The 27,786-nt window shown below is 41.3% G+C and overlaps 1 protein-coding gene across 12 annotated transcripts in view; it reads right to left on the bottom strand.

Moving 5' to 3' along the window:
- Positions 1-27,786, bottom strand: part of grip1 (glutamate receptor interacting protein 1) — a 71,521-nt gene that overhangs the window by 11,673 nt on the left and 32,062 nt on the right. For 5 of the 12 annotated variants that reach the window (XM_080886888.1, XM_080886889.1, XM_080886882.1 and 2 more), the window contains exons 2-20: positions 16,318-16,398; positions 13,468-13,603; positions 12,718-12,863; positions 12,545-12,628; positions 12,398-12,473; positions 12,162-12,307; positions 9,617-9,764; positions 9,091-9,260; positions 8,591-8,728; positions 8,358-8,507; positions 7,920-8,106; positions 7,464-7,609; positions 5,837-5,917; positions 5,321-5,390; positions 4,458-4,603; positions 3,066-3,210; positions 2,072-2,211; positions 643-846; positions 410-563 (exon numbers count right to left, since the gene is read on the bottom strand). In XM_080886888.1, the coding sequence (XP_080743014.1) occupies positions 410-563; positions 643-846; positions 2,072-2,211; positions 3,066-3,210; positions 4,458-4,603; positions 5,321-5,390; positions 5,837-5,917; positions 7,464-7,609; positions 7,920-8,106; positions 8,358-8,507; positions 8,591-8,728; positions 9,091-9,260; positions 9,617-9,764; positions 12,162-12,307; positions 12,398-12,473; positions 12,545-12,628; positions 12,718-12,863; positions 13,468-13,603; positions 16,318-16,398 (2,548 nt within the window). Of the gene's footprint in view, positions 1-409; positions 564-642; positions 847-2,071; positions 2,212-3,065; positions 3,211-4,457; positions 4,604-5,320; positions 5,391-5,836; positions 5,918-7,463; positions 7,610-7,919; positions 8,107-8,357; positions 8,508-8,590; positions 8,729-9,090; positions 9,261-9,616; positions 9,765-12,161; positions 12,308-12,397; positions 12,474-12,544; positions 12,629-12,717; positions 12,864-13,467; positions 13,604-16,317; positions 16,399-23,997; positions 24,068-27,786 lie in introns of those variants that run through there. The other 7 variants (XM_080886883.1, XM_080886884.1, XM_080886891.1 and 4 more) reach the window with 3 other exon arrangements.

The following is a 27,786-nucleotide window of genomic DNA, read 5'->3' as shown; positions in this document are numbered from 1 at the left end:
GTTTGTTTAGACTGATCTTATCACACAGTTTGAGCATCAGTGTCATAGTTTCAGTGAACTGCGCCAGTTTGTGATGTAGAGGAGGAGGATCGAGTATCTGTACCCTCAGTATTTCATCTGTATCTGATAATTCATGGGAGAAAACTTGAAAAATTGCATTCTGAGTAAATTTGGAAATCACTATGTGGCATAAGTGGCTGCTCAAAACTAGTATGAAAAGCATATTAATCCTTCTCCCTCCTCTGTAACAGTTTTGAATAATTGTGTTGATCAAAGTACTTTAAGCCCTGAAAACAGCTTGATTAAACCTGGAACAGTTGAATACTGTCTGTTATATAACAAAGGTTATTACAGTTTTCTTTACTCAAGCTTTTATGTTTTTCACTGTGCCGTTCACTCAGTCTCTCACCCTCCGAGAGGTGGCCGGTCCCAATCATCGTCATTCAGACCCAGATCCGACAGTGGATTGGCTCTCTGGCGAGTGGAAGATGATGATTGGCTGTTGCTTGTCTTGGCGCTGCGCCACTCGTGGAAACTGTACAGTGACGACTGAAAAGTAGGAGCTACACACACCAGCAAAGGAGAAGTGTTTCATTACTGAGGCATTAATGAGGTCAGCAGAGGTCAGAGGTCGGTCCCTACCTGGGGTGGTGAAGCTGCTGTCCATGTTGGATCCATCCCAGGACTCCACAGCGCTGTCCACGGACGGCAGTGTGCTGAATGCTCTCTGGCTTGTCGGAGGTGCAACCATGACAACAGGCTCCTCCTCCCCATCCTGGTTCTCCAGGTTAGGCCCCACTCCTGGCCCCAGACCCGAACCAATCACGCAAGACTTTGGGCTTGACACTGCAGACAGACGGAGTACGTTTGTCAAACCACCAATGTGCGTTCGTGAATATAAATGTGTAAATCTGTAACTCCACTGGAAGTGACACTGTGTCCCGTCCCTTTAATGAGCTGTACGTTCAACTCTTCCCCTACCGCAAGGGGTCGCCACAGTGTTATGGGTAGCTCTGCATCTTTGATTCGGGAGCTTTATTCCCTTCCAGACAGAAAAGAAGGGACTGAAAAGGGGACTTTTCGCTTGTTGGGTGCTAGTTTGCACCACCAAACTATGGAGCCACTTAATGACCTGTACAAATAACGACCATCATTCAAACCTCTCCATGAGGTGTTAACAGCAGCGATGGCATAAAAGTGCAGGTTATAAAACTTCCCTAATGAAATCTTTAAATTACGGTAAATTATATTCAACATGTGCTCTGTGGAGGACTGTTTATAAAAATGGTTCTAATTCTTGAACAGTTAATGTTTAACTTTGTCAAACAGCCTGAATTAAAGCTTAAAGTCTGACTGTTCGATTTAACATCCAAACCACCGCCACAACTTCAAGCTGGATAAAACACAAAGCAATAAAAAGGAAAGTTGATGCCGAGGAGGGAGACAGGGTTGTCAGTTTCTTTTTTTCAAAGATCATAACTGGTGCTGATATTTTGATGTTTGAATCATTTGAGTCACAGAGGGGGAACAGAGGCTTCAGAAAGTCGCTGAAGTGGAACGATGCATTCAGCCACTGCACAATGTGTCTCTCTGAGGCCATCTTAAAGCCATGGAGCTGTAAAAGGAGGTTTCCTTTTCATGTGCAGCCGGTTTCACAGCAGAAGGCTTGGCAGTTTGGTACAGGTAACTGCACGATCAAAAAGCTTTTACTTTTCTTTCTGTTTAAAATGAAAACTCCCACACAGCTGCTGTAAGATCAGGACTAGAAAACAGTCTATGGGCTGCTTGTGTGCAAGAACAAAACTTATAAGTTATTATTTTGCTCTTATATCAGGACATATTTGTTACAATTAAATGTCCAAAGCTGGTGAAACAGTTGGTCGTGAATTATTCTGCTTTATTAATAGTTTATAAAGGCTACTGAGTGATTGTTACTGGTTAAGTAAGCTGTATGAGACACACTACACAAGCCTGGCTCTTGATGTGAATCTCATTTCCTTGTGTTTTGCATTTGCTGTTGATGCTTGTGATTATGAACGGTGTTTATGGTGTGAAAAAAGCGTCTACGTACGTTCTCCCTGCTTCTTGATCTTCAACGTGACCGTCTCGCCCGCCTGCTGCAGCAGACTGATGGCTTCACTCAGAGGTTTCCCCTTCAGGCTGCTGCTGTTGATCGCAAGAATACGGTCGCCTACATGGATCGCACCAGTCCTGTAAACAACACCAAAACACACAGAAATATACACTCAGGGTTCAGCAACTCAAAAATCATACTTGACAAGACTTTAAAGAAGACTGGAACTGAGTTAACAGTCTCAGGGAAACACAAATATACTTATACACAAAATAGAAATGAGAATCATTTCTGTAGGAAAGAGGTGAAAACCCAATTGATGATGAGGAAAATAATTATTTTTAAACAGCAGAGGGCGACACTCTCCACTTCATCTGGCATCCTAAGCTTATCATGTCTGTCACGGTTTCACTCCATATTTCATTCCTCCAGTCACTGATGTTATTTTTAGAAAGATGAAAAATCTTTTCTTATTTAAAATTTCCTTAATTTTTTATAGTGAGACCATTTAGATGGCCTGCGCTGATACTGTATTTCTTATTTTATACATCATTAAACATAATCCCTCAGATTTAGGCAGCCAGCTTTAGCATTTCCTCTGTTTACAACCTTTGACATAAAGATGGCGTTTACACAAACAACCCTGGTTCTAAGCTTCTTAGTGTCTGAGTTTCTGTAAATAAAATGCCGTATTAAGCACAGAATGTATTTAATACTAATCCAGAATCATACATAACACCAGCAGGGAACTACTAAAGACAATAGAGCCTGCACTAATGATTAATAATAATAATAATAATAATAATAATAATAAACATCTATTTATGGCACTTTATAGTGAATAAATGCGATCCTCCAAATAGCTGAAAAGAACAGAAAACTAGATGTGCTGATTAAGTGATTAAATAATCCACAACCTTGACATGTTTTCTACAGGTGTGACCTGTAATTAATTTTTTATGTAATGTAATTAGAGTTCATGTGCGTGCACCTCTCTGCCAGCCCCCCCTTGCTCAGAGAGGAGATGATGATGGGGTCGAAGGGCTCCTCGGTGCCTGAGATGGTGATTCCCAGCGGACCACCATAGCGTTGAAGCTCCACTGTGTAAATGATGCTGCCAGACACCTCCTGTTCATCTGGAACATTCAATAAAGATTGATTCCACATAAGGTCAGTGGTGAACAGATGATCAGGAGAAGATGGCATGGGAAGGGATGATGTGGTGACACAGACTAAAACACGCTAAAACTAAGCCAGAAGTGCAACGTTTGTCCTGAAAGTAGCATTAGACACCTCCTTTAAACCTTGAGTAGGTTTTCAGGGACTTAAGGACCCTGTGTACCCTTAAGAGCGGCTGAGGACATTTAGAAAACCTTGACTGGGATCTATATCGCCATTAAAATGTTCTAAAGGTTATCAAGGTCCAGGGTCTGCCATAAGTTTAGTGAAATCCTCAATCAAGGTCAAAGTATTCAGCAATGTTTGAGTTAGTTTTGAAAAGAAGAGCCACCCTGGTAAGACACTTGAGAGTCCTTGAGGAGTTGATGGCAGATTTCAAGCAAACAGTTTGCTTTCCAGTCGTCCTTTAGGACGGTTGACGATCCGGCTCTACATCTAGTAGTAGTAGTTCTAGTAGTACCTTAGTAAATTTCTGTTCGTCCTTATGGACGATCGAGTCGATTTAGAAAATATGAATGGGGTCCTGAAGGATTCAGGGATGTTCTAGTTGGTGTTGAAGATACTTAAGATTGTGCTGGTCCCTTAGAGTCACTGATAAGGTTTGAAAGAATTTGGCCATCCTGAAGATCACCAACAAGATCCTAAATGTTTTTGAGAACATTCATTTTTTGGAAGAAGATTTCAAGAATAATGGATTAGTTTCTAGTCCTCGAAGACTCCTGACAGTCAGGTTGTGATCAAGTTACGATTAGATTTCATGTTTAAAGAGGTTTTAAGTTTAACTTAAAATGATACAAGACAAATGATTTCAAATCAGCTATTGATCTAGAGAGTTTAGGACCCCATCAGGACTCTCTAAAGTACAATAAAACTGTCATAAAGATGCTAAAGATCTCAGGATTGTCAGAAGATTAGTGAAGATTTTATGAGCACCAGTTTGGCTCCTACATGCTTTTAAGTACCACTGTCTTTTCACTTATTCAAAAGGATTTAGGTGTGACTGTTGGTGTTGCTAAAGCTCTTTAAATATGATCTTTTGAGGAGAATTTGGAAAGGTCCCACAGCTTATTAAAGTTGGCAAGTAGGTCACCACGGAACGACTCTAGAGGTTCTTTTTAAGGAGGATTAATGATACTGTGGGCATCCCTGAAAGCTGGTTTATCACTCGGCCTCTTGCTTTTGGGAATAGACTTAAAAGCGATACCAGAGTTGTCTTCATCTTTGCGGATCTTCAGTTTGACGAGCTCCTCACACTGCTGGAGGATCTGAACAGCTTCCTCCATGGAGCAGTTCTCCACACGGATGTTATCAATGGCCAGCAGCTTGTCTCCCAGCTCCAACGTCCCCGTCCTGAAAACACATTCAGGTAAATTAGAGGAACAAGTTTAATAAAGAAGTCAGCTGAGATCGTTATTATGTCATATTATCATAATCATGACTGCAGTGCATCTGCTTTATGGACAGGATGGAATTTTGCATTAATATCAGTTCTTCAACATATGAAATATAACCTTACAAATTTTACATGAAGATATGTTAACTTGTACATGAAATAGGAGTGAAGATATTGCTTTGGGTTTAAACCACGAGGTACAACTTAAACCAATTTTTTAGGCTTTATTTGTTTACATTTTGGGAAAATTAATCCCAATCATTTTACCTAATATCAGTTCTTTTTTAGTTTGTAAAGGACATCGAAGCTGGAAGATATCCTCTGAAATTGGTCCAAAATCTTGTAAAACTGCCGGCACTTTCTTTTCCGTATGAAGGTCTATAACTAGTCCTCTGCTTCCTGTTTCTAAAAGTCCTGCAGAGTAAACAGATGCTACCTGCCAGCAGAAGCCCTTTAGCTCATATTCTGCTTCACAGTCCAAAACACATGACCTACAAACCACGACATGCACAGGCCTGGACCGTTAGCCTAATTAACCAAACACGTACAGGCGGCAGTCTGAGGTTTAACACAGCTGACACTGTTTTATTTTAGCCTCACATACTGTGTGTAGAGTTCAGCCTCGGTTAGGTTTAAGGCTGGATTAGAGTTAGTTTAGCCATAGTTTGTGTCACCTGTGTGCGACGCTGCCTTTTTTGATGTCCGAGATGATCAAAGGATCACCTGGTTTCCTGTTGGACGGAGCTGCAGACACACAAAGAGACGAGTTGAAGATGAAACAGAAAACTGTAAATAATTAAACCTGTTTACACCACTACAACCAGAAGTAACGATTAAATGTTAAAGGGGAAAAGTAAAATCAAAGCAGGAAATATAATATTGAAGTGACACCCAAGAGGAGGTCGGGCTGGATCTGGTCTGATGAAATTGTCTTTCAGAATGAAAATTTAATTTCCTCGATGTGTAAACATGATGAATCACCAAATTAAATCATTTAATAAAAAATAAAACTACTGTCACTGACAATAAAAAGACTTTTATAATATTCTAGTTGCTTGTTTTGGCATTGGCACTCTTTCTTAATCAATAATTAACACAGAGCTGTGTTACTAATAAAGTCCATCTAAACCATCCACAGTAGCGACCTCACATTAGTGTACGTGTTTGCGTAGTCGTTTCTCTTTACTTACAGCTGATGGTGATTCCCAGTTCCACTCCTGGTTTCTTTGGGAGCTTTACGTGGAACGTCCCTGAACTGGGGATGACTGACTCTGTGCAGAAAGATGGAGACATTTCAGCAGTAGAAATGTTTAATTTACTGTGAAATACATCAGAAGAGGAATAAAGGCTTTCTGCTCAACATCTTCTCAGTCAGAATCAGGTGATTAAGCTTCTGTTCGAGGCTTTAATCATACGCTCTGTATACAGTCCTGCCTGGCTTGATGAGAACCAGGGTTTCAATCTTACTCACACTTGGTTTAACGGTTATAAATACAGGAAGAAATAGAAATATTTTTTACTCAGAGACCTCAGCAGACATGTGGAAAACAATTTCAATAACAGTCAATGATTAATCACAAAGTGAGCTCATAGGTACGACGTATATGTTAGCTGTCCATGTATTAAACCTGATTCTACATAACTTAGAGGACACATCATGCTCTCAAATGTTTATAGAAGATCAAAGTTCAAAACTTAGAGGTGATCATACATAAAAATCTTTCCTGCAAGTCAAAAATCTTTAATGCACCATTTGTGATGACATCTGTCTGTTTTGTAGCTATTATGTTAAGAATGTTCAGGAAGTCTTTTGTGCTGTCCATTTGTACATTTTATTAATTTATTAAGTGAAGTATTGAGATTATTAATTGTTAATATCAACACTGACTGATAGAGACAAAAAAAGACTGCTACAGATTCACACTGGCCGTAGATGCTGACAGTAGGTGACGTAACATTTAACTTCACCATTATTAGATGACGCATAGCTATATCGCTTCTTCGCTACCATTCGGTACAGTAGACTGGACATCACAAAATAAATTGGGAGTTAATCTTTTACATAAGCCTTTGTTTATAACTGGCTATGAGCATGTTCATAAACATACATCCACTGCTTGGTCCCTTTATTCCGAATATCCAAAGCACTGTTAAGAACTCATGTTAAAACTGAAAATCCAGATGATCTTCTAATTATTAAAAAAAGCTAAATTGATCTGTTCTTGTTGAATTATCCTGTGTAAAGATTATCTATTACTCACTTTCCATAAAATCAATCAGCATAGATGATGACATTATAGAGATTTGTAAAATAAATGATTGTAGTATTTGGCTCCTTGCAGGTTTTGGAAGATGTCCCCTTGGACTGACTTCAGTTATGATGCTTTCAGGAAGTGAGGAAAATTTTCTCAGCCTTATGTTTCTCTGGGAAATAACATCCACGGTCTATATTCTTCTTTTGGTTAAATAGTGACTCTGACTGTCCTGTAAATGACATCTCATACAGTTAACCGTCCTGCAGCTACAAATCATACAATATGCCTGTGAGTCACTACTGACAGCTTGTTGTGTCGTTCTATTAAACTCAGGCGTAGGTGGTTATTTACACCAGCTGGAGTACGTTACATCCACAAAGAGTCTGACAAATTACAGAGAAGCAGAACCAAACACAGACTGGCAGTCAGTCAGCCAAAACACGACGACACAGAAAACAGATGTCTTTGCCCAGCAGACAGACATTCATCAACAAGCACAGTTTTCAGTGCTGATCAGAAGCATGAAAACACAATTCTGATAAAATGATTTTTTTTTTTTTACCAGCTACATCGAACTCAATTTCCAGTGTGAGCTGAGCAGTGATGGACGAGTCTCTGAGAAGCTGATTGGTTTCTTCAAGGGTCGAATCTTCGGTTGGAACGCCGTTTATGGATAAGATCCTGTCACCGATCTGCAGGATGCCACACCTACACATATATACACAAATATCTGATCACTGGAGCTCTCCTTACAATACTGTAGAGTCTGTACAGAAGGACATGAGGTAATGGCATTTTGAACTGGTGCTGCAAATATAAAATGCAAAGCTGCGATATAGAAAATAAAAATTATATATATGTTACCATGATTATCAATAAAGACAAAATATTAAATATTTCCAAATTTCACAAAAAAAACTGAAAATTGGGGGGGAAAGTTCAAATCTGAGAAGCAAGGGCAAAAGAATTTTTTCTCTAAATTTTTTTAAAGCCATCATAGCTGTGTCAGTGTGTTTACCTCTCAGCGGGGCTGTCGGGGTCGATGTAGGCAATAAGTGGCGGGGATGACAGCGTTTCCGTGGCGAACACTCCTCCCTGCAGTTGCAGGCCAAACCCCATGATGCCGTCGCCAAGCAGCGTCACCTCGGTGGTTTCCGTGTGGACTACCTGACCGGCCAGACCCACAGTGCTGGACGCCAGGGACACTGACAGAAACAAAGATTATTCTATTTTTTAGTCTCATTTTCCTCCCGTCCTGTGACAGCACCTCAGTCCTGTCCTTGTTTTCTGTCATACATACGCTGTTAGAGGGTGCAAGCTCATATTAAAATGTCATGGTTTAAGGGTTTGTAATGTTTTTTTACATTTTGTTGGTCATTATTGGTCATGTTATGAATTCATGTCTAAAACCAGCTAATAAAATAATAAGATTTGTTGGATTTGGAGACAGACTCACAGGAGCTCTTAAAGTCCTTTTTCTTGCCCTTCCTCCTCATCAGTGTGCCCCGTGGACTTGTGGGATACATGTTCCTGGGCAGGGTGCTCATGTTGAGGGAGGAGAGGCTATAGGCCGACATGGAGCCTGGAGAGAAGGAGTGGCTGAGCGCTGCAGAAAGAGAGAGGGCTGATGAGGAAAGGTCTCTCTCTCTCAACAGAAAACATGAGAGAGAGTGAGAGAGGTGCACGTACGAGGATTGTTTGTATGGCGGTTGTGCGATCTGGCGCCTGATTGGTCAGGGTGGTACGTGTTGTAGTGGTAGGGGGGGAGGATAGGGGCAGAGCCTCCGGTCTCCCAGGGGAGGGGGCGGGGACTACGCTGCACCTTGACTGCACAGACACACACAGAGGAGGGTGTTTAGGTTAAGACAAGAGGAAAGGTCAAAGGTGAGGCAGGTGCTTGGATCACAGCATCGAGATACCTCACTGGGAAGCCAGATGAGGAACTGTCATGCATACACAGGTGTGTGTCTTTCACGGCTTTATAAAAGATTACTCCTCTCTTCACATAATCTTTTATAGGGCCTCTTGAGTGTGTGTGTGTGTGTGTGTGTGTGTGTGTGTGTGTGTGTGTGTGTCTCTATACTGGTCTGTGGTGCATTCAGGGCCTTGTCGGATGTGATGTTTGTACGTTTATACCGTGCTGTGGTGCATTCAGGGCCTTGTCGGATGTGATGTTTGTACGTTTATACCGTGCTGTGGTGCGTTCAGGGCTGGTCGGGTCTGGTGTTGTGGCAGGATCTCCAAGCGGACGGTCTGACAGGAAGCAGAAAGCAGCTGAGTGGCTTCAGCCAGGGAACAAAACTCCATCGACTTCCCATCAACGGACAGGATATGATCTCCTGCATGAAGAGCACCACACCTACACAAAAACACAAAAATAAACAGAGAATTTAAACCTGAACTTGGACAAAACTCATAAGTTAAATTTCTGCAGTTAAAAGTGCAACAAAATATTTCAGTTTCTGCACAAATACTGAAGTTAAAGTGTGACTGAATGAAGCTGAAAGATGACAAGGTGGTTAAAATAACCAAATTTACATAGAATCAAATAATAAGATAAGAAAACGGTGGTAATATTAGTTAATAAGCTGAAATTCCACTTTAGGCAAAATGAAAGCAGCTGGAACGATGCTCAATACGTGAAATCAATAAATAATAATAATAAAACAATGCAGTTAAAACAGTAAAACAGCATCAGGGTCAGAGGTTAGATACCTGTCTGCTATACTGGCTGGTTTGACCTTGTCGATGATGATGACCTGCTTGTTGCAGAACATGGAGGTGGACAGGGCCACACCCAGGCTAGACCCTGCCGCCTTGGCAACTTCAACCAGCAGCGGCCCTGATGCCGTGGCAACAGAGTCTGAAGGAGGGAAAACAGACAAAGTTTTTACAGTTTTTACATCGTGTAATTTACAAACGGTCCAAACGGTGTTCATCAGGGTTCCATCCTGGGTCCTGTTTAATTTTATGTAAAAGTTCCAAATAAACTAATCATCTGAAATCTTTATAATTCAGATGATACTCTTCTTTACATGTTGGTAAATTTTTAGAATTTTACTCTACACAGTACAAAGTACAAATGATCTTTTATTTTAACCAAAAATCACATTTTGGGTTTCAGATAATAAATACAAAATAATACTTCTCATGCACTGTTTCCTAATGTTAACGTTAACCAAGAACAGGACTTCACATAATACAGTTGGGATCAAAAGTCTATATCGACTTAATCATGTGCATGAGTGTTATGGAAATTCCAGTATCTATTAGTAACTGTTCTTTTTCCAGGGTTAAATGATTGTGCAGCATACATCTTTAATTACATAAAAAATAAATAAATAAATAAATAAAATTAGCTGCACAAGTTTGAATTTATTTTGGATTTTCTCTACTCCACAGTGCCCCTAAAAAAAACCATGTTTCTGCCATAATTCGGGCTAAACGTTTGACCAATCATCTTGGCAGAATTGATACAGTTCATTTAAACTGACTGGTTTCCTGGGACATACACTCAACAAAAATATAAACGCAACACCTTTGTTACTGCTCCCATTCCCCATGGGATGGACGTAGAGACCTAAAATTCATTCCAGATACACAATATAACCATCCCTCCCAAACAGTGGTCACAAATCAGTCCAAATGTGTGGTAGTGGGCACATCTGCCATATTGAGATAATCCATCCCACCTCACAGGTGTGCCACATCAGGATGCTGATCTGACATCATGAGTAGTGCACAGGTGTACCTCAGACTGCCCACAACAAAAGGCCACCCTGGAATGTGCAGTTTTTTGCGCTATTGGGGGTCTGGGGACCCAGAACCGGTCAGTATCTGGTGTGACCACCATTTGCCTCATGCAGTGCAACACATCGTCGCATGGAGTCTATCAGATTGTCAATTGTGGCCTGTGGAATGTTGGTCCACTCCACTTCAATGGCTGTGCGAGGTTGTTGGATATTCGTGGGAACTGGTACACGCTGTCGTATACGCCGGTCAAGCACATCCCGAACATGCTCAATGGGTGACATGTCCGGTGAGTATGCTGGCCATGCAAGAACTGGGACATTCTCAGCTGCCATCTGCCCTGAACAATGTGAACCATGATTCATCCGTGAAGCGCACACCTCTCCAACGTGCCAGACGCCATCGAATGTGAGCATTTGCCCACACAAGTCTGTTACGGCGACGAGCTGGAGTCAGGTCAAGACCCCGATGAGGACGACGGGCATGCAGTTGAGCGTCCCTGAGATGGTTTCTGACAGTTTGTGCAGAAATTGTTTGGTTGTGCAAACCAATTGTTCCAGCAGCTGTCTGGGTGGCTGGTCTCAGACAATCTTGGAGGTGAACCTGCTGGATGTGGAGGTCCTGGGCTGGTGTGGTTACACGAGGTCTGCGGTTGTGAGGCCGGTTGGATGTGCTGCCATATTCTCTGAAACGCCTGTGGAGACGGCTTATGGTTGAGAAATGAACATTCAATGCACGGGCGACAGATCTGGTTGACATTCCTGCTGTCAGCATGCCAATTGCACGCTCCCTCATTGCTTGTGGCATCTGTGGCATTTTGCTGTGAGACAAAACTGCACATTCCAGGGTGGCCTTTTGTTGTGGGCAGTCTGAGGTACACCTGTGCACTACTCATGATGTCAGATCAGCATCCTGATGTGGCACACCTGTGAGGTGGGATGGATTATCTCAATATGGCAGATGTGCCCACTACCACACATTTGGACTGATTTGTGACCACTGTTTGGGAGGGATGGTTATATTGTGTATCTGGAATGAATTTTAGGTCTCTACGTCCATCCCATGGGGAATGGGAGCAAAAACAAAAGTGTTGCGTTTATATTTTTGTTCAGTGTACTTATGGTCTACTCTCTTATTATTTTTCTACTTACAGAAAAACATTAATGAGTTCTGCAGAACACAAACTTACTTCTTTAAATTGCTTTTGTCATTCAATGAACATCTCAAAATTGTATCTAATATCCACATATCAGGATGGACACAAATTCGAGCTCAGCTGCAGTCCTGGCACACTGTTTGGCATCGTTTCTCATCTGTAAGCCCCCTGGCAACCTACCTCTACCCAAACTTTCCATTAAATGTAATTTCAAATTTAATAACAATAAATGTCAAAACCAGTACAAGCAAGATTTCAGCTTGAATCCCCACAACCTTCTCCTTTTCCTGCACAGTTCTGATGTTAACTGATTAACGCTTTAAGCTCTGCTGGGAGGGGACACTGATGACTGACCCATCACGGAGACGTCATACTCAATCAGCAGCGTGGCCTCCTGTCCACACTGCTTCAGGATGCTCATGGCCTCTGAAAGTGTGCTGCCATGGAGACGAATCCCATCAATGCTTAACAACCGATCACCTGGCTTGATGGTTCCTTCCCTGCAGGTAAAAGAGAAAGAGAACAGTTTTTAGTCTGTACAAAGGCTCCCAAGGGACAAAAATCAGACAGACAGGTCAGAGGCCACGTACCGGTCTGCTGGGCCGCCTGGCCGGATGGTTGTAATGACGATGGGACGGGACTTGTTCCTGTCTTCATGGGCTCCACCTGCAAACACGCGGTCACATCACCATGTTTATTTTGATTTATTCTAAACACACAAACAGAACTCGCCTCACCTCTGATGACGAAACCAAAGCTGTTTCCTTCTTTGTGAAGCGTGACTTCCACATTCTTAAACATGACCCCTGACCCCTGCACCGCTGCAACACACCAGAACATCAACAACACGTCAACATTGCAGCCGGCCGGGTGCAGCTGAGTGTACACGTCTTCTGCTGGCAGAACTTACAGACAGGCGGCAGCTCGTACTCGACCTCCAAGACGACCCGTTCACCCACGTTCTTCAGCAGACTGATGATCTCATCGTGTCTGAACTTGGCCAGGTTGATGCCGTTGACAGACCTGATATAGTCGCCCACGTTCAGCTGGTCACTCCTGAGCAAACAGCCAAAACATCAGCTTTAATTTTACTTAATCAAACCTTAATGAGTTCGTTTAAGAAGAGGCTGTTCCAGAAAGGATGCTGCTAAACATTAATAACTGCCACTGCTGCACCAATATCCATTAATCAGTCACCCAAAGTGTTCTGTGTCATTTTTGCTCATTGTCGATTTGTAGCTGGTAGTTGATCGTACATTGCAGGCTCCTGCTGCAGCCCAGTCACCTATGCCTAGAGGGTAACGGCTGAGAAAAATATATATTATCAGGCTGGTTAAAGAGGGGTTGCTGGAGGTTGCTGGGAAGCCAGGGATCGAACCACCAACCTTCCGATCAGTAGATGACCCACTCTACCACCTGAGCTACAGGCTACAGCCACCCCTGGAGCCCACTATGTGGAATTTTCATGTAATCTATAGGTTTTCACTAAGTACAAAGTGATGTAGAACACGTTTTGTCTTTTTAATATCTTATATCAGATTGCTCATCCCTTTAAACAACTGAAAATACCTGGCACAACTCCAAAGTTAGTCTCAATGGCGATTCTTTGTTTTTTGGCTCAAGTCCTAAAAACACAAAGACCAGATGTAGAAGACATTACCGGGCCGCGATGCCTCCCTGCCGCAGGTTTGAAACTCGAGGCTTCCCATCTTTGTCGATTCCTCCTGAAACTGTCAGCCCGAGCGTCGTCCCCTCCTTCTTCATCAACTCCACCACCGTGCATCCCCGAAACTCATCTGCAAAAAGGGACATGGGATGAACTGAATGCTCTTCCTCGCCATTAAGGATTTTTTTCTTTTCTTCTTCCAGTAAAAATTATTCCTATTTGCTTTTTCTTCTTCTTGACTGCATAGCTTCTACTCTCTTTATTTAAGCATGGAAAAAATAAATAATAATCTGGATAAAAGGAGAAATGAAGTCATCCTCTGTTCTGTCATCCATCTATATTTCATCAAACAGATGAAATATTTAACACACACAGAGAGAGACAGAGACAGAGAGAGAGACAGAGAGAGAGAGAGAGAGAGAGAGAGAATTTCAGATCAGACCTGCTACGATGGGCTGTGACCAGTTATAAGGTAATGAAACTGAAATCAGGTTCATCCTCTTTCATACAGGCAGGATTAAGACGATCAGTCTTTGGCAGTGACCATCATCGTCTCCTCTTCACTCATCTTCCTCCTCCAAAGAGGCTTTACAAAAAAAGCAGCAGCGCCCTTTTCAACTTTTCGAAAACGGCACAGCTGACTCACACTCGGAAATAGAAAACCCTCAAATCTCTGATAAAAAAAACAAGATGAACAAGTTTCCTGCAGCGGCGCTGGTGTCAGCAGCGCGCGGGGGGGGGGGGGGGGGGGGGGGGGGGGGGTTTAAAGTAGAGCTGGGCGATATGAGATTTTTTCATATCACGATATGTTTTTTTCATTTCAGGCGATAACGATATCTATCACGATATAAGCCAAATAACTATATTTGTAAGATTTAAATGTGCCGTTGCTCACAAGTAAAATGTGAAATAATCAGCAGCTTGTTTTTATTTAAATATTTATTTCCCATAATAAGTTCAACAGGGTAGATGTACTTAAGGAACATGAGACTTTTTCAGATAAATAAAGGCAAATATTGCAAACTACACAAAAGGCAGCCACTAAAGCGTTTAAGTTTCAAAATAGAACAAACAAAACAGACTAAATTGTCAATTCCACTTAGAAACAAAATATTAATTCTAAAAATAAATCTTAGTTTGTTTTACAGAAGAACAGACAAAACTGACTAACTTTTGTCAATATCAAATAAACTGAGAACTAAAAGGAAATTCTCAATCTCTCCTTGTTGTATAGCTTAGCTTTTCAAACAGTTTTAACAGTTACTTTAGTCTGACAAAAGCCGAATGACGAATTAGCGCTTCCAGTCAGAGACTGAGGCTACGTCCACGCGTACACGGGTATTTTTGAAAACGGAGATTTTCCGTTTTCGTTTTAAAAAATAATCCCGTCCACACATAAAGGCAGAAATGAAGGAAAACGCTGCTATGAACATGCCAAAGCAGCAGGTGGCGCTAGATTCCTAACCGCGCAGAAATGTTGGCCAATCAGAAGTCTAGAAGCCTCGGTGGGAAAAAGTAAACAAAGCTGGGGCATAGAAGCAGAACCGAGTCGTATGTGTGGAGGGACAGTAACTGTGTGTATATGTAAGCATTTAAACACTGCAGAGAGTAGAATTAACAGTAACAGTATTGTAGAAATTCATTTCACCGAAACAATAACGTGGCGCACAGTGTGACGCATGCACCAGTTTATTGTATTTCCAGACTTGCTTTCGGAACAATTTACAGTGCACGCTACTCTGTTTTTTGTCAGACTTGAAATAGCCGAAATACCTTCACACTACGGAACTTCTATGGCTCTTCCGTTCGACAATCTCTCCGGCATTGGAACCATCATCTGTTTTCTCTTCGGTCACGCTCGGTTGATTTTTCTAGTCGGCACACTCATTTCCTCCATTATGCGCTGGCTGCTTCCCAAACAAACACACGTGCGGCGTGGCACTTGTGCTGTACGTAACAAGTCACGCGACGTGACGCTGCGGCTGTGATTGGTTTGGCTCTGCGCTACTTGATTTGGATTGGCTGACCCTTTTTTTTTTTTTTTTTTTTTTTTTTTAAGAGGACAAGAGCGGCGAGGTCTATCGCGATAGCTTAATTTCTCTATCGAGTAAAAGTTATATCGCGATACATATCGTTATCGTTCTATCGCCCAGCTCTAGTTTAAAGTTAGCTTTACGCTGAAGGAAGCAGCACAAAGTTTCCCTCAAAGGAACAGAGCTTTGTTAAAGAGTTTAACATCAGGGGTATCTGGGCTAGGAAATCCAGACTGTATATGATGATTTAGCCTCTACGATGTCACCCACTCGTTTCTACAATCCGTGTTTTCAAGCTTCAGTATTAGAGCTCTGGTGTTTTTGGAGTAAGAAATGACCATATTTGAAGAAGAGGGTGCTAAGCTTATCAGCTAATATTGGTTAGTTTCATTTTTAAGGGCGGTTACCAATGCTGCACTGATACATTTGACCAATCACAGTACACTTATGTCCCTCAAAGTCTTTCTAATCTAGCAAAGGCACCCACTTATACTAAGAGCTGAGGAAAGACCTAAAACTGAAGTTCTGACGTCTACGATATCATCCCTAGGCTGTCTCTGACGTCAGTCTGACGGCTCTCCAAATCAGTGATGCAATTTTTATTCTCACAGAATTTTTGATTGTAGCACAAAGACATCACAAGTAGGACACCAGCTCCAGGTGGGAGGAGATAAACTGCGACTGCAAGCATCTTCCTCTTCAGGTCACAAAATGGGAAACATCAGCTGTTTCTGAGCGTGCTCTATTTTCAGCTGTGTTAATGAGCTCAGCTGGTGGATTCAGACACTTTGATTATAAAAATGTTTGTTACCTGGTATACTCTGCCTCCTGATGGCCAGCGCTCCATCTGGAGGTCGCGACCCGGCGGAGTGTTTCGTGTACGGCCCTTCATCTGGAACACAAGGAGACATGCAAGAATATTACAGACTGGATCCAGACTTTAACTGGTTCCAGTAGCTAGAAGTAACGCCTCATAAGGCAGGTTCTTTTCAATAGTTTGGACACAGTGGCTCTGATGGCATATAAACCCCCATCATCACCTTGCACTGAGTCCAAATCTCCATTTCCTCTTGTAGAAGGTACCAGACCTTAACCATTTACTCTAACTTGTTTCTAACCAGATCTAACTGGATCAATCGGGTCCTTTGACTAGTTTTAAAGCCTTTCCTAAAAACTGGTTAAATAGTTGGGATTTTTTGACAGAATGGTTACAGACCTTCCTCAATATTGGTATCTGACCTCTACCATCTCATCAACATGGTCTGTTTGATTGGTTTGGAGACTCCACTAGTGTCTGTAATTGGGTATAAACATAAACCAATTTCTTCAACTGGTCTCCAAGCTCAGATTTTTCCTCTAAGCGACCCTTACCAATTCAAACCTACTAACCAGCCCGGTTTTTCTGACTTGTTTTTAAACCCGTAGAACCACCTCTAGCTGGACATATACCTCACAAAAAATCATGACGCGTTTCCAAAGTTTTGGTCCTTCAAAGTGATTCTAAACTATATCCAGTTTATCAACAGTGTACCTGGCGGTACATCTAACTGGATATATTCCACAATTGTCCCACAAACTGGTTCTGAGGTTCTACCAGTTCTCATCACTGTTTTTAAATGCTTTCACTGCCCCTACATTCAAAAAGCAACTAGTTCCTTTAATTGAAATGGAGACGGTTCAGTTCCTGGTCCTAAAGTGTTTAAGAGGCTTTACTACGTCCTCTACATGGATCCAGACTAAAATGGCAAACTGGTTTTCCTTGACTGCTTCCTTTAGCAAGCTCCAGTTCAATCAACTGGTTTTGGAGACAACAGGAGATTTCAAAAGTTAATCCAACAATTTAATTTAAACTATACAAATATACAACCAGTGGCCGTTTCCAATATATAAAAATTCATTGGTTCCTTCAGCAGGTTCAAATGCTCCACCAATTCATCCAACTGGTTTCAAAAGTCAAACTGTTCATCCTTTAACTATTTTTCATTATCCATTATGTTTAGAAGCTTAACCAAGCTTCCTTTAACTAGTTGTGAAACTCTAAAATTAAACCTGCTGAGTTCTGACACAGATTACCTCAGACAGTATCCCCACACCAGGCTCCCATAATGCATCTGTACTCACCATCATCATCAGACAGTGCAGAGCTTCCACCACAGAAAAACATATCAGGGATGAGCTAAACAGCGAACACGTTAGTATGCTCGCCTTCAGGTTCTTTTACTCATCATCATCGTCCAGCAAAGCTCTGAAGGAGATTTCTCCTGACCACTGGTGTGTCTTGCTCTCAGCCTGAACAGCTGCTGAGCAGTCTGTCAACTCATGAATAAAGAAGCCACAGCCAGAGAGCGGTTACCTCATCAGCACAGCGACCAATCCCTGTGGAGAGCAGAGGTGGTCCAGCTAAGTCTGCACCAATCTCAGCAGCCCACCGGGAGATCCCGCCGGTGATGTCATCACGCTAAAAGCATGATGTCATGTAGATATATCTGGATGGAGTGGTTTGACTGTTTATTCCCAGTTTACAACAGGTGAGACTCTCCTATCATCTACTGCACCTGACACCAGGTACAGGCTTGAACAGCATTTGATCAAACCCTCTTATTAAATCTGACGATCCACCCGAAAGAGGGGAAAACTCGGGAAGATACGCATATTGCCTGTGAAGTGAATACTTCTATTATTAATTAAATGCTAATCTTCAGTTTTGTCTCCTTTTTATTCCTCTTTAGTGTGGTGTTGTTCTATTTTAGTTCTGCGTTTGGCTCTATTTTATGTCATTCTAATTTATTCTAATCTGCTCCGGATCTATTCTGTTTGGTTCCAGCAGCTGAGCTCAGAAACACAGCGAGGCCATTACGTTACATTCACCTCCTGAATATAACCTGAATATAACCTACCGTGAACCCCAAACCTCATACCAAGTCTTTATGGTAAAATCTCACTCGGGAACTTCCTTTTGTTCCCAAAAAGAAAGTCGAGTCCCCACAAAATGAGCATGCAAACAGAATTAGGTCCCCACAACATGAGTAATACACACACACACACACACACACACACACACACACACACACACACACACACACACACACACACACACACACCATAACAAACTGAAGATGAAAGCTAAGCCTCCTCCTCCTCCAGATGTAGGACAGCAGCAGCAGCTCATTTTTTCTGTCTCCATCTACAGTGCAATCTACATATACACACATATACTGGATAATACTACATTCTACACGCTGCAGTATCTCCTGTGACACACATGCACACAATCTTAGCTCCTATTACTGAGCTGCAGTTCTTTAAACGAGGTCACGCATCATCTTTAAATATCAAGCATCTGAAACCAGCATTTGAGTCCAATCAGGGAAGAAAAATACGAGTAGCTGTGAAATGGTACATATAAAAAAAAAAGACTCCATGATAGCAACAACAACAACAATATTGATAATAATAAACACATCTTACAGGCAAGACAAATGCAACCAGTCAAATGTGTCTGCAAAAATGCCCTCACCACTAACAGACAATAAGGAATCACTAAGCAGCTGCAATAGAAATGCAAATTACACACAACGCCACCTACAGGCAAGACAGGTAACAGTAAAAATTTATAAATGAAAGGGCTCAAGAGTAACAATAATAAATGCAAGAAAACTAAGAAAAACGCACAAAAATATACATGTTTTATACACAAACGTCTGCAAAAAAATTTTTTTTTTTATATATCTATGATTATTATATGTAATAAAAATCATAAACAGCTAGGATGTGCAGTAAACAGCAAAACAAAACTGTACATCATGCTACTTAGGTAAGTAACAATATTAAAGGTAACTAAAATGACAGCAATAAAACTGAAAAATCAACAATAAAAAAAAGAAAATGTTAAAAATAAATGCCACCTACGGGTGAGAAATGTATTGTATTAGAAAACTGGGAGATCTATATAAAGCAAATGTGTTTAAGTCCTTTCAAGAATTCAAGGGGTTTAGCAGAAAGTGAATCATGGAGATATTTACAGCTGAGGAGCTGCATGAAAAGCACAGCAGTTATCGTAAGTAATAAAGAAAACGTATTATCATCCTTTTTAAATCTGTCTCAGGAAGCTCAATCAGCATCAGTTTTCTATAAATACATCCTTTGAATCAGTGGTGGCAAAGACTAAGGAAGTGTGGTCTGACATGGAATATGAAACTGACAGAATATAAAGGCAGGTGCTCTTTTCCATTTTCTGCCTCCACTAAGTTTTTGGAACCACTGTCCAAACACTAGTACTTAAAAATTGTATTCATCTATTATCATTTAATTTATTATTTTTAAAATAATATTTTAAATATTTTTTTTCTCCAATTACCCAGACTGTAAATATGTTCAATGTGTTTTAGATACTTTGATGGAAATGAAAAGATTTCTAAAAATTTGAGTTACAAAACTAAATAAATAAAACAATAAGTGACGATGCATTAGCAATGGTAAATATCCATATATAAAAATATCAACAATAAGAGTATATGAGAGTATATGAGGTTTATGTATATAATACCTTTTACTAGATTTACATATTGTTTATTAATACAATTCAGACTATTCTCTTGCATAATCTGTTAGTCTTGACTTTTATTATTTTTTGTTAATCATTTTCAGAAGATAAAACATTTATTGACACATCTCTAAAGAGGAAACAATTATCAAACTAGTAGGAAACCTTTTGCTGAGATTAACTGTTAAATTTCCTAAGCATAAATTATTATGTATTTGTTTTTGTACAAGTTTTTAAACTTCCTACCTCCCGAGCACAGACGTTGTTTTACTTTTAATTAAAGGTTTATGCACACGTTTGGGTTAATTGTCAGTACTGACTGTGCAAAGTGTTTTATATTTTACGTTTTTAAACATCTTTTAATGTGCAAATGAGCTGGCACCGCTAAATGAACCAAAATGTTTTAATGGCATTTTTACTAATTATTTAACTTTTACGCACCAACAAATTTAATCACTGCTGTAATTCTCTGTACAATTGAGCAGATGTTTATTTATTCAGATAATTCACATGTTGGCTCTCTACTTTGATATTTAAAAACCTGAAAAACATGGATGTTCAGCCAAGCTCATGGATTTTTAAAATAAACCTCTTCCACTTACATTCATTTACAAAACCTCCCAAAGCTAACATCTAAGGTTTTACAGCCACAAGCTGAACTGTGTTTTCACTTGTATAATTAATATCCACTGAGAGCTGGAGCTCAGTTTTTAATTATATTTATAACGCTCCTCACAACACATTCAAAGATTTCTCCAAACACTCAAACTTTCAGCAGACCTTGAACAGAAGTCAAATCTCCCAAAGAAACAAATACAAACAGCAGAACTATCAAAGGAAAACCAGAGCTGTGAAGACTTTGAACACAGCAGGGGTAAAACTTTCTTTGTCTGTATGATTATCTCAGCGCAGGAGGTGTCATCGAAGCCTCGTCTAATTTACTGGAAAAGGAGGATTTCAGCTCTTCCAGATTAACTGGCTTCCAGTTGAGGACAGGGCTCCGCATGTTCAAGTGTTTCTTCTTATTTCCATAATTAAGAAAAATCAAAGAGGCTGGGTGGACTCCAGAGCCAAACCCAGCTGTGTGAAGATAACACTCTGAGACCAGCCAGGTTTCCTCCATGTCTTCTGCTGCCAACAAACTGAACAAACTACTCATGCAATCCAAGAAGAGTCAAACTTTCCTGGCTTTCAAGTGGAGGCCAAACAGTGGCTGCTGAATTTCTCTGAACTCCTTCCTCAAGATGTGGACGTCAGCGACTAAAGCAGCTTTTTGTCCTTTGTCACCAATTTAAAAGCTTCAAATATGTGAACCTCACAGTTTATTTCACCTGTTTATGAAGTGATGGAGCGCCACATAATTTAGAAACTGGACTTCATGTTGTGTTAAATATGACCTGAAATTACTGAATGAAACCATAAACTGATCAAAAAAGCATTTACTGAGGTTGTAAATGAAGCCAGGAAAAGGTTGATTTTCTCATAGACGTCAATACGATCAGACTTCATATCAGAACCAAAGCATTCACCACTGGTGGCAATTAGAAAGAATGCAGATTTGCTTTACTACCTCATCACTACACCATTTTTATATATACAGCCCAGAATCTCAGTACTGATACTGTTGTTATGCTGGGTATAATAGTATCACTAAGTATCCAGCCCACCTAAAGATGGAATCAGAGTGTGAGGAGTTCTGTCAGATAACAGACTAGCGTGGATCCAACAACAGGTTTGGTGAGTGTATCATCAAATAATTTAGAGGTTTTAAGGCAAACAGAGCTGCTGCAGAAATAAACCACACTTTCATCTGGTATTCTCACCTTCATCCACATGATATCCAGCATTTCCTACAGATTTACAATGAATTTGTGTTTGTGCCCAGCAGCACATGAACCTCCTGCAGGTTTTGCTTAGACCAACTTTTGAAAGTGGAACAAGCTACTGTCACCAGGTGCACGTGGAGACAGAGCAGATACAGCTTGTTTAATCATGAGATAGAGACCCTCTGGAGAGGAAGTTGAAGAAATCGAGGCCCTGTACAGCCTGTTGGTGGGCAACACTAGTGCGTTTTCAACACTAGGGCCAGCAGAAAATAAACTAAAAATAAAAGTGAAAGATGGTCCAAGGATGACAAATGGAGCAGTAATCAGAGGCATCTACAGTCAGTCTCTCGTCCCATGGACGGACTTAACCTCTATTGTCTAGAACCACAGATGGAGATGGTAACCAGTTTTCCACCTGCTGCATTTTCTACTTTGAATCTAATTTAGCCTGGACCAGATCACCAGAGTAGAAACAGCAAATACTGCTTATAGCTGCATTTGGAGTTGGAGTGTACTGGAATGCAGGATGAGAGACTGAGTTTACTGTAGCAGCACAAATCCAACTTGTCTGACTGGAGCATCCACCTACCTCACAGTCCAAGATGCTGGAGTTGGAGTCTATTCAACAAGGGGACAAGAAACCTCCTCTCATGAACAAACTCAAGGTTAAATGTTCACAAGCCCGCTCAGGTCTGAGTACGTAAATTTGATTATTAGACGGTGACCACAAGGGTCCATGTGACTGTACACATGTTAGCCTCTTTTTTGAGCTCTAAAAATGTTAACTATAATGCACTACAGGCAATGGACTTAAAATAAACTTGAAAGAAGTGTAACAGGAATGACTGCTCAGCTGTCAGGTCCACTAAGAAATATAAACAAGGCTTCCACCATCGTGGACTGCAGCTGGTTAAACAGTTAGTAGTTCAAGAATGGAGACAGAGTTTGACTGAAGTTTCTGAACATTGAAGACCGCCACAACAGCAACGTACAGCTAGTCAACAGCAAACCACAAGACGGAAAGGGCAGCAACTTTTTCTTCCAACGAGGGAAAATAAAAATAGCAGAGCAACATTCTCCTAATGCCATTCTGTAGATGAGTTACAGGTCAACTGTCTCAGACTGAGACCGCCACAACAGCAATGTACAGCCAGCTAGAAGGGAAACATGACAGGACAACAACTGAGCTTAACTTAATAAGGAAAACTAGATGGTTCAGGGATGAGAAATTAAAAACAGCTGTTTCTATATTCAGTAATCCAGAGAACAAACTCCAGATCAGCTGTCTTAGACTGCAGCTGGTGACGCAGTCCTTGTTCAGCTGAGTAACATGTTAACCAGCTCTCCACCTGCTGCAGTTTCTGGTTAGAGTGGCCATGTAGAACCACCATCACCAGCTGTGGTCTACAGCGGCAGACACCGAATTCATCTCACCAAGGGAGGACAGGCTTTCAGGACATCGAGGACCGCCACAGCGGCGACTTGTGCCGCCTGCTGGTAGGTAACACAAGACAGAAAAGGCAAAAGCTTAACTTTTCAAATACGATTGAGGGACTGTGCATGGAGGAAAGATAGATATAATTTTTTTTTTTTAAATGCTCAAATGAGTCATGAAATTTAATTGATCAGCCTAAATTGATGAATAAAGTTAGACGCTGGACACCTGAAGCTTCAAACTGAAGGAATTTCATAATCCTGATCGCTCTCTCAGGCTCTGCCTGCCCTGCTTTCTCTTCCCTGTTAATACAAACCATGAATATTACATTCACGAAAACAGGACCCCATGCTCGCGCGCTCGCTCACTCACTCTCTCTAGGGGTCTCTCGCCCCACAGCAACCTGCAGCCATCGACTGAATGAATCCATCAGGAGATCATTTACATCACCACACACACACACACACACACACACACACAGACACACACACACACTTACAGCCGGCGTTGGTCATATACAAGCCACTCTCTCTCTTTTCAATGTCAGCAGTTTACAGCAAATGTCTCTCGACCACTCCTGCATGTATGTTGCACATGAAATTCTCCTCCATCACACACACATCCTCTCTCTCTCTCTCTCTCTCTCTCTCTCTCTCTTCCTCCCAGTGTTCCTCTGTGTCTCTCTACCTTTGTTCACCCTGCGCAGGATCTGGCAGCGACATTTAAACGACACGGCGATCATGGTGAAGCCGAGCCGAGCGCCACCTCCCCCCCAGCGCCATGCAGAAGACGTGCAGCCACCAAAAAAAACCCTACACCTCCCAATCCTCTTGCTCGCTCTCTCGTCTGCAAACGACCGAATGACCGACGACCTCCTCCTCAAACAGAAACCATCATCGAGGCGCTTCCTGAGGCTCGAGAGAGAGGGTGGGAGGGAGGGAGAGAGAGAGAGAGTGTGCTGCAGATGTGAAGCGCCTCCATAAAATCAGGGAGGGGGAGGGTGGAGGAAGAGTCTGCGCAGATGGGAGGATGAAGAGGAGCGGGAGGAGGAGGGGAGGAAAGAGGCTGCCATATCTCTGTGCTGGTTTGTAATGTGTGTTTGTGCAGCTGGAGGGAAGGAAGGATAGATAAAAAGGATTCTGATGTGCGACTGTGATAAGGAGACAAATGGAAGATGGAAAAAGGGACCTGAAGAAAATTATTAAAATTAAAAATGGAGGAACAAACATAAAAGAACAGAAGGAAAAAAGCAAAGAAATAAGAAAAAGGTTAATTGGATAATCCAAATTGCCACTAGGTGTGCATGTGAGTGTGAATGGTTGTCTGTCCCTGTGTGTTGGCCCTGCGACAGACTGGCGACCTGTCCAGGGTGTACCCCGCCTCTCGCCCTATGACAGCTGGGATAGGCTCCAGCGCCCCCCGCGACCCTGAAAAGGAGAAGCGGATGGATGGATGGAGATGAAAAAGGATTACAGAGAGAGAGAAAATGAGAGAAGAAAGGGAGGACATATTGAAGGAGAAAAGTGGAAGGATGGAGGAAAGGACTGAAAAATAAGGGAAGAAAGGTAGGAAGAAGAAAAGGGAAGAATTGAAGGAGACAAGGAATAATGGAAGGGATGTGATGAAAGGAAAGCAAGAACATTAAAGAAAGAAGGGAAAAAGAAACAAGGAAGGAAAGAAACAATAAAGGAGATGGAAATAAATGAAAAGAAGATAAAATGAAATAAGGAAGGATGCAATAAAGGATAGAAGGAGACAGAATAAGGAAACAAAAAGCAAAGGGAACGAAATTAAAGTAAGAAAAGGAAAGAGGGACTGAAATTGATAAAGAACAGCAAGGTTGGAGGTCAGCAAAACAGGAGGGAAGGAAATGAGAAAGTGGAGAAGGAAAAAAGAAAAGCAAGGAACTGAAACATAACAGAAGGAAGCAAACGAAAGGAAGTGTGAAAGGAAACAAATAATGAAGAACTAAGAAGGAACGGAATGAAGAAGGAAATGGGAAAGTGAAGATATAAATAAAAAGGCAGGAAATAAGGAAAGCAAAATGGTGAGTGAAAGAAGGAAGCATGAAGTGCAAGGCAAAGGAAAAACACTGGGCCTTAAAGTGTTTCTGTGGACATCAGCTTGTGATGTGTAAACCGGAGTTTAAACCCTTAAAACTGAAAATTTAATCAGAGGAATCTGAGTCTGCAGCCCTCCGGCCACCGCCGCAGTTTTCAGGAGTCAAACAGCAACAGATTTGTCTGCAGGAGGAGTGAGGTGACGAAGATAAACCTTTTAAAATCGCTCAACGGGGAGCTGTAAAGGTACTTCAGAGCCTTCCCTTACCACTCAGCATACGCAGCTGGTCTGATTTACATGATATGATTGGTCAGCTCCTGGGGGGCGTGTCCAGTAGCAGGTAGTGAAGTGGTCAGACATGTAGGTCAGTGTTTCAGATGCAGATTATTCTGGATTAGTGTCAGTGTGCGAGTATTAAAGGTATTAACAGTGATGTTACCATAACTGCAGTGAAGGCGGGTCAGTGTGTGTGTGTGTGTGTGTGTGTGTGTGTGTGTGTGAGTGTGAGTGTGAGTGAGTGAGTGAGTGAGAGAGAGAGAGAGAGAGAGACACACGCACAGTTATTATATCAGGACATTTTTGTTCATGTTATTTACAATGAGGCATGCTGCTGCTGATCTCTGCCGCCTCCTGCTGGAGACACTGCAGCAGCACAACAGCAAGAACTGCAACATGAATTTATTTAGCTTTTTATAACAGACAAACTCCTGAAACACAGAAAAAAAAAAGAAAAAAAGAAGAATCACAACAGCCACAGGACGAGTGGAGACCCTCTGTGATGTGTTTTAGTACTGAGGAAAAAAACAGAAAGGACGTGAGTGAAAAGAAAAAGGGACAGAACACTAATAAGGGGGGGGGGGGGGGGGGGGGGGGGGAGGAAGGGAGAAAAAGCAAGGATGAAAGGTGAGAAAAAAGGAAGGAAGCATAAGAGTGAGAAAGAAGAAAGAAAATAGACAGGAAATGGGAGAACACTAGGGATGAAATAAATCCAAAAAACAGAGAAGGAAAAAAAACAAAATGGGAAAAAGGGAATCGGGGAGGGAAATAATACAGTGAAAAAAGGAACAAAATAAGGGCATAAACGGGCATAAATGAGGATGAAGAAGAAGGAAGGTGAAATGGTCCTTAGTTTGGAGGGTTTTTTACGCCATCGTCTTTCCTCTGTAGAAGTTTTTAACTTGTCAGGAAACTGAGATCAACAAGAAACGCCGGTTCTCCTGTCAGCATCACCAGGGGCGGAGCGGGGGGGTGGCTTACGGGGCTTAAGCCCGGGTTGTTTTGTCAGAAGCCCGGGGTATTTTGGAGTGTAATTTTTTCATAGTTAGATGTCTGGCTGACAACTGTATAAAACAAAAAGTACACACAATATTCGAAGCACATAGTGCACACTGTGGGAATTTACGACTGTGCGTGAATCCCCCCCTGATATTGGTATGATCCAAGCTCAGGCACTAAGCGACTGAGCGAGGGGGCGGGGCAGCTGCTGCCCGTGAGTGCGCTGTTGGAGAGACGGAGCCAGCCATACTAAGGAGAGCTTAAGTTTGACCAGGTACCAAAGCAAATCATTCGTACCGTACAAATAATGTAAATATGACGGTGCGTCACGAAAGATTGATATGAAACTGATCACTTGACCAATATTACGTTACTTGCTCTTCAAGTGAATCAACAAATGGCGAAATGAAAAGCCGAACAAATGCTATTTTTTTTTAGAGTCTTAGCTTACGTGTGTTTATTTCATATTCTCAGTTCTTACCCTCCCCGACTAAATCGGTTTCAGTTATGTACTGAAACATAAGAATGGACATTCGAGGGTTCTTTCAAAGAAAAAACTCAGGTATATGTTATTTTATATATTATGCTTTGTATGTTGTTCAGTATATTTCTATGCAAAACGAGGGATTTCAGTACACAGCAGGATATTCACATTTGTAACCAGATATTTACATACACTTTAGGGAGAAAACATAAAACATTTTTACTGTACAACATCAATTTAGAGTAAATTTTTGTTTTAGATAAATATTGAAATATATTTTGAATTAGTTAAATTTCAGAATAAAGAGAGACAGAGCTATTTTTATCACTTTCATCAAATTTAGGAGTACATGTACACTAAATTTATTGTTAATTAATAAGAAAACTCCAGCTGATTCCATTCTGAGCTGAAGAAGCTTCTGATAGGTTAGTAGAGTCCATGTGAGTAAATTGGTGGCACAGCTGTGGATGCATATAAGGCAAAACACAGCCTGTTTCTTTGACATGGGAAAATCAAGAGATATCAACCAAAACACCAGGAAAAGAACTGTGGAGCTCCATAAATGTGGCTCAAGTTTGAATACAATTTGGTGCCATTTGCAATTAAGAAATACAGATAGTTTCTCTCTTTACTCTTAAAGTTAACAAATGTGTTTT

The sequence above is a fragment of the Rhamphochromis sp. 'chilingali' genome (genome assembly GCF_963969265.1).
Source record: "Rhamphochromis sp. 'chilingali' genome assembly, chromosome: 7".
NCBI classification, from domain to species: domain Eukaryota; kingdom Metazoa; phylum Chordata; class Actinopteri; order Cichliformes; family Cichlidae; genus Rhamphochromis; species Rhamphochromis sp. 'chilingali'.
The sequence above is the reverse complement of the archived record's forward strand: the minus strand, read 5'-3'. Positions and strand labels throughout refer to the sequence as shown.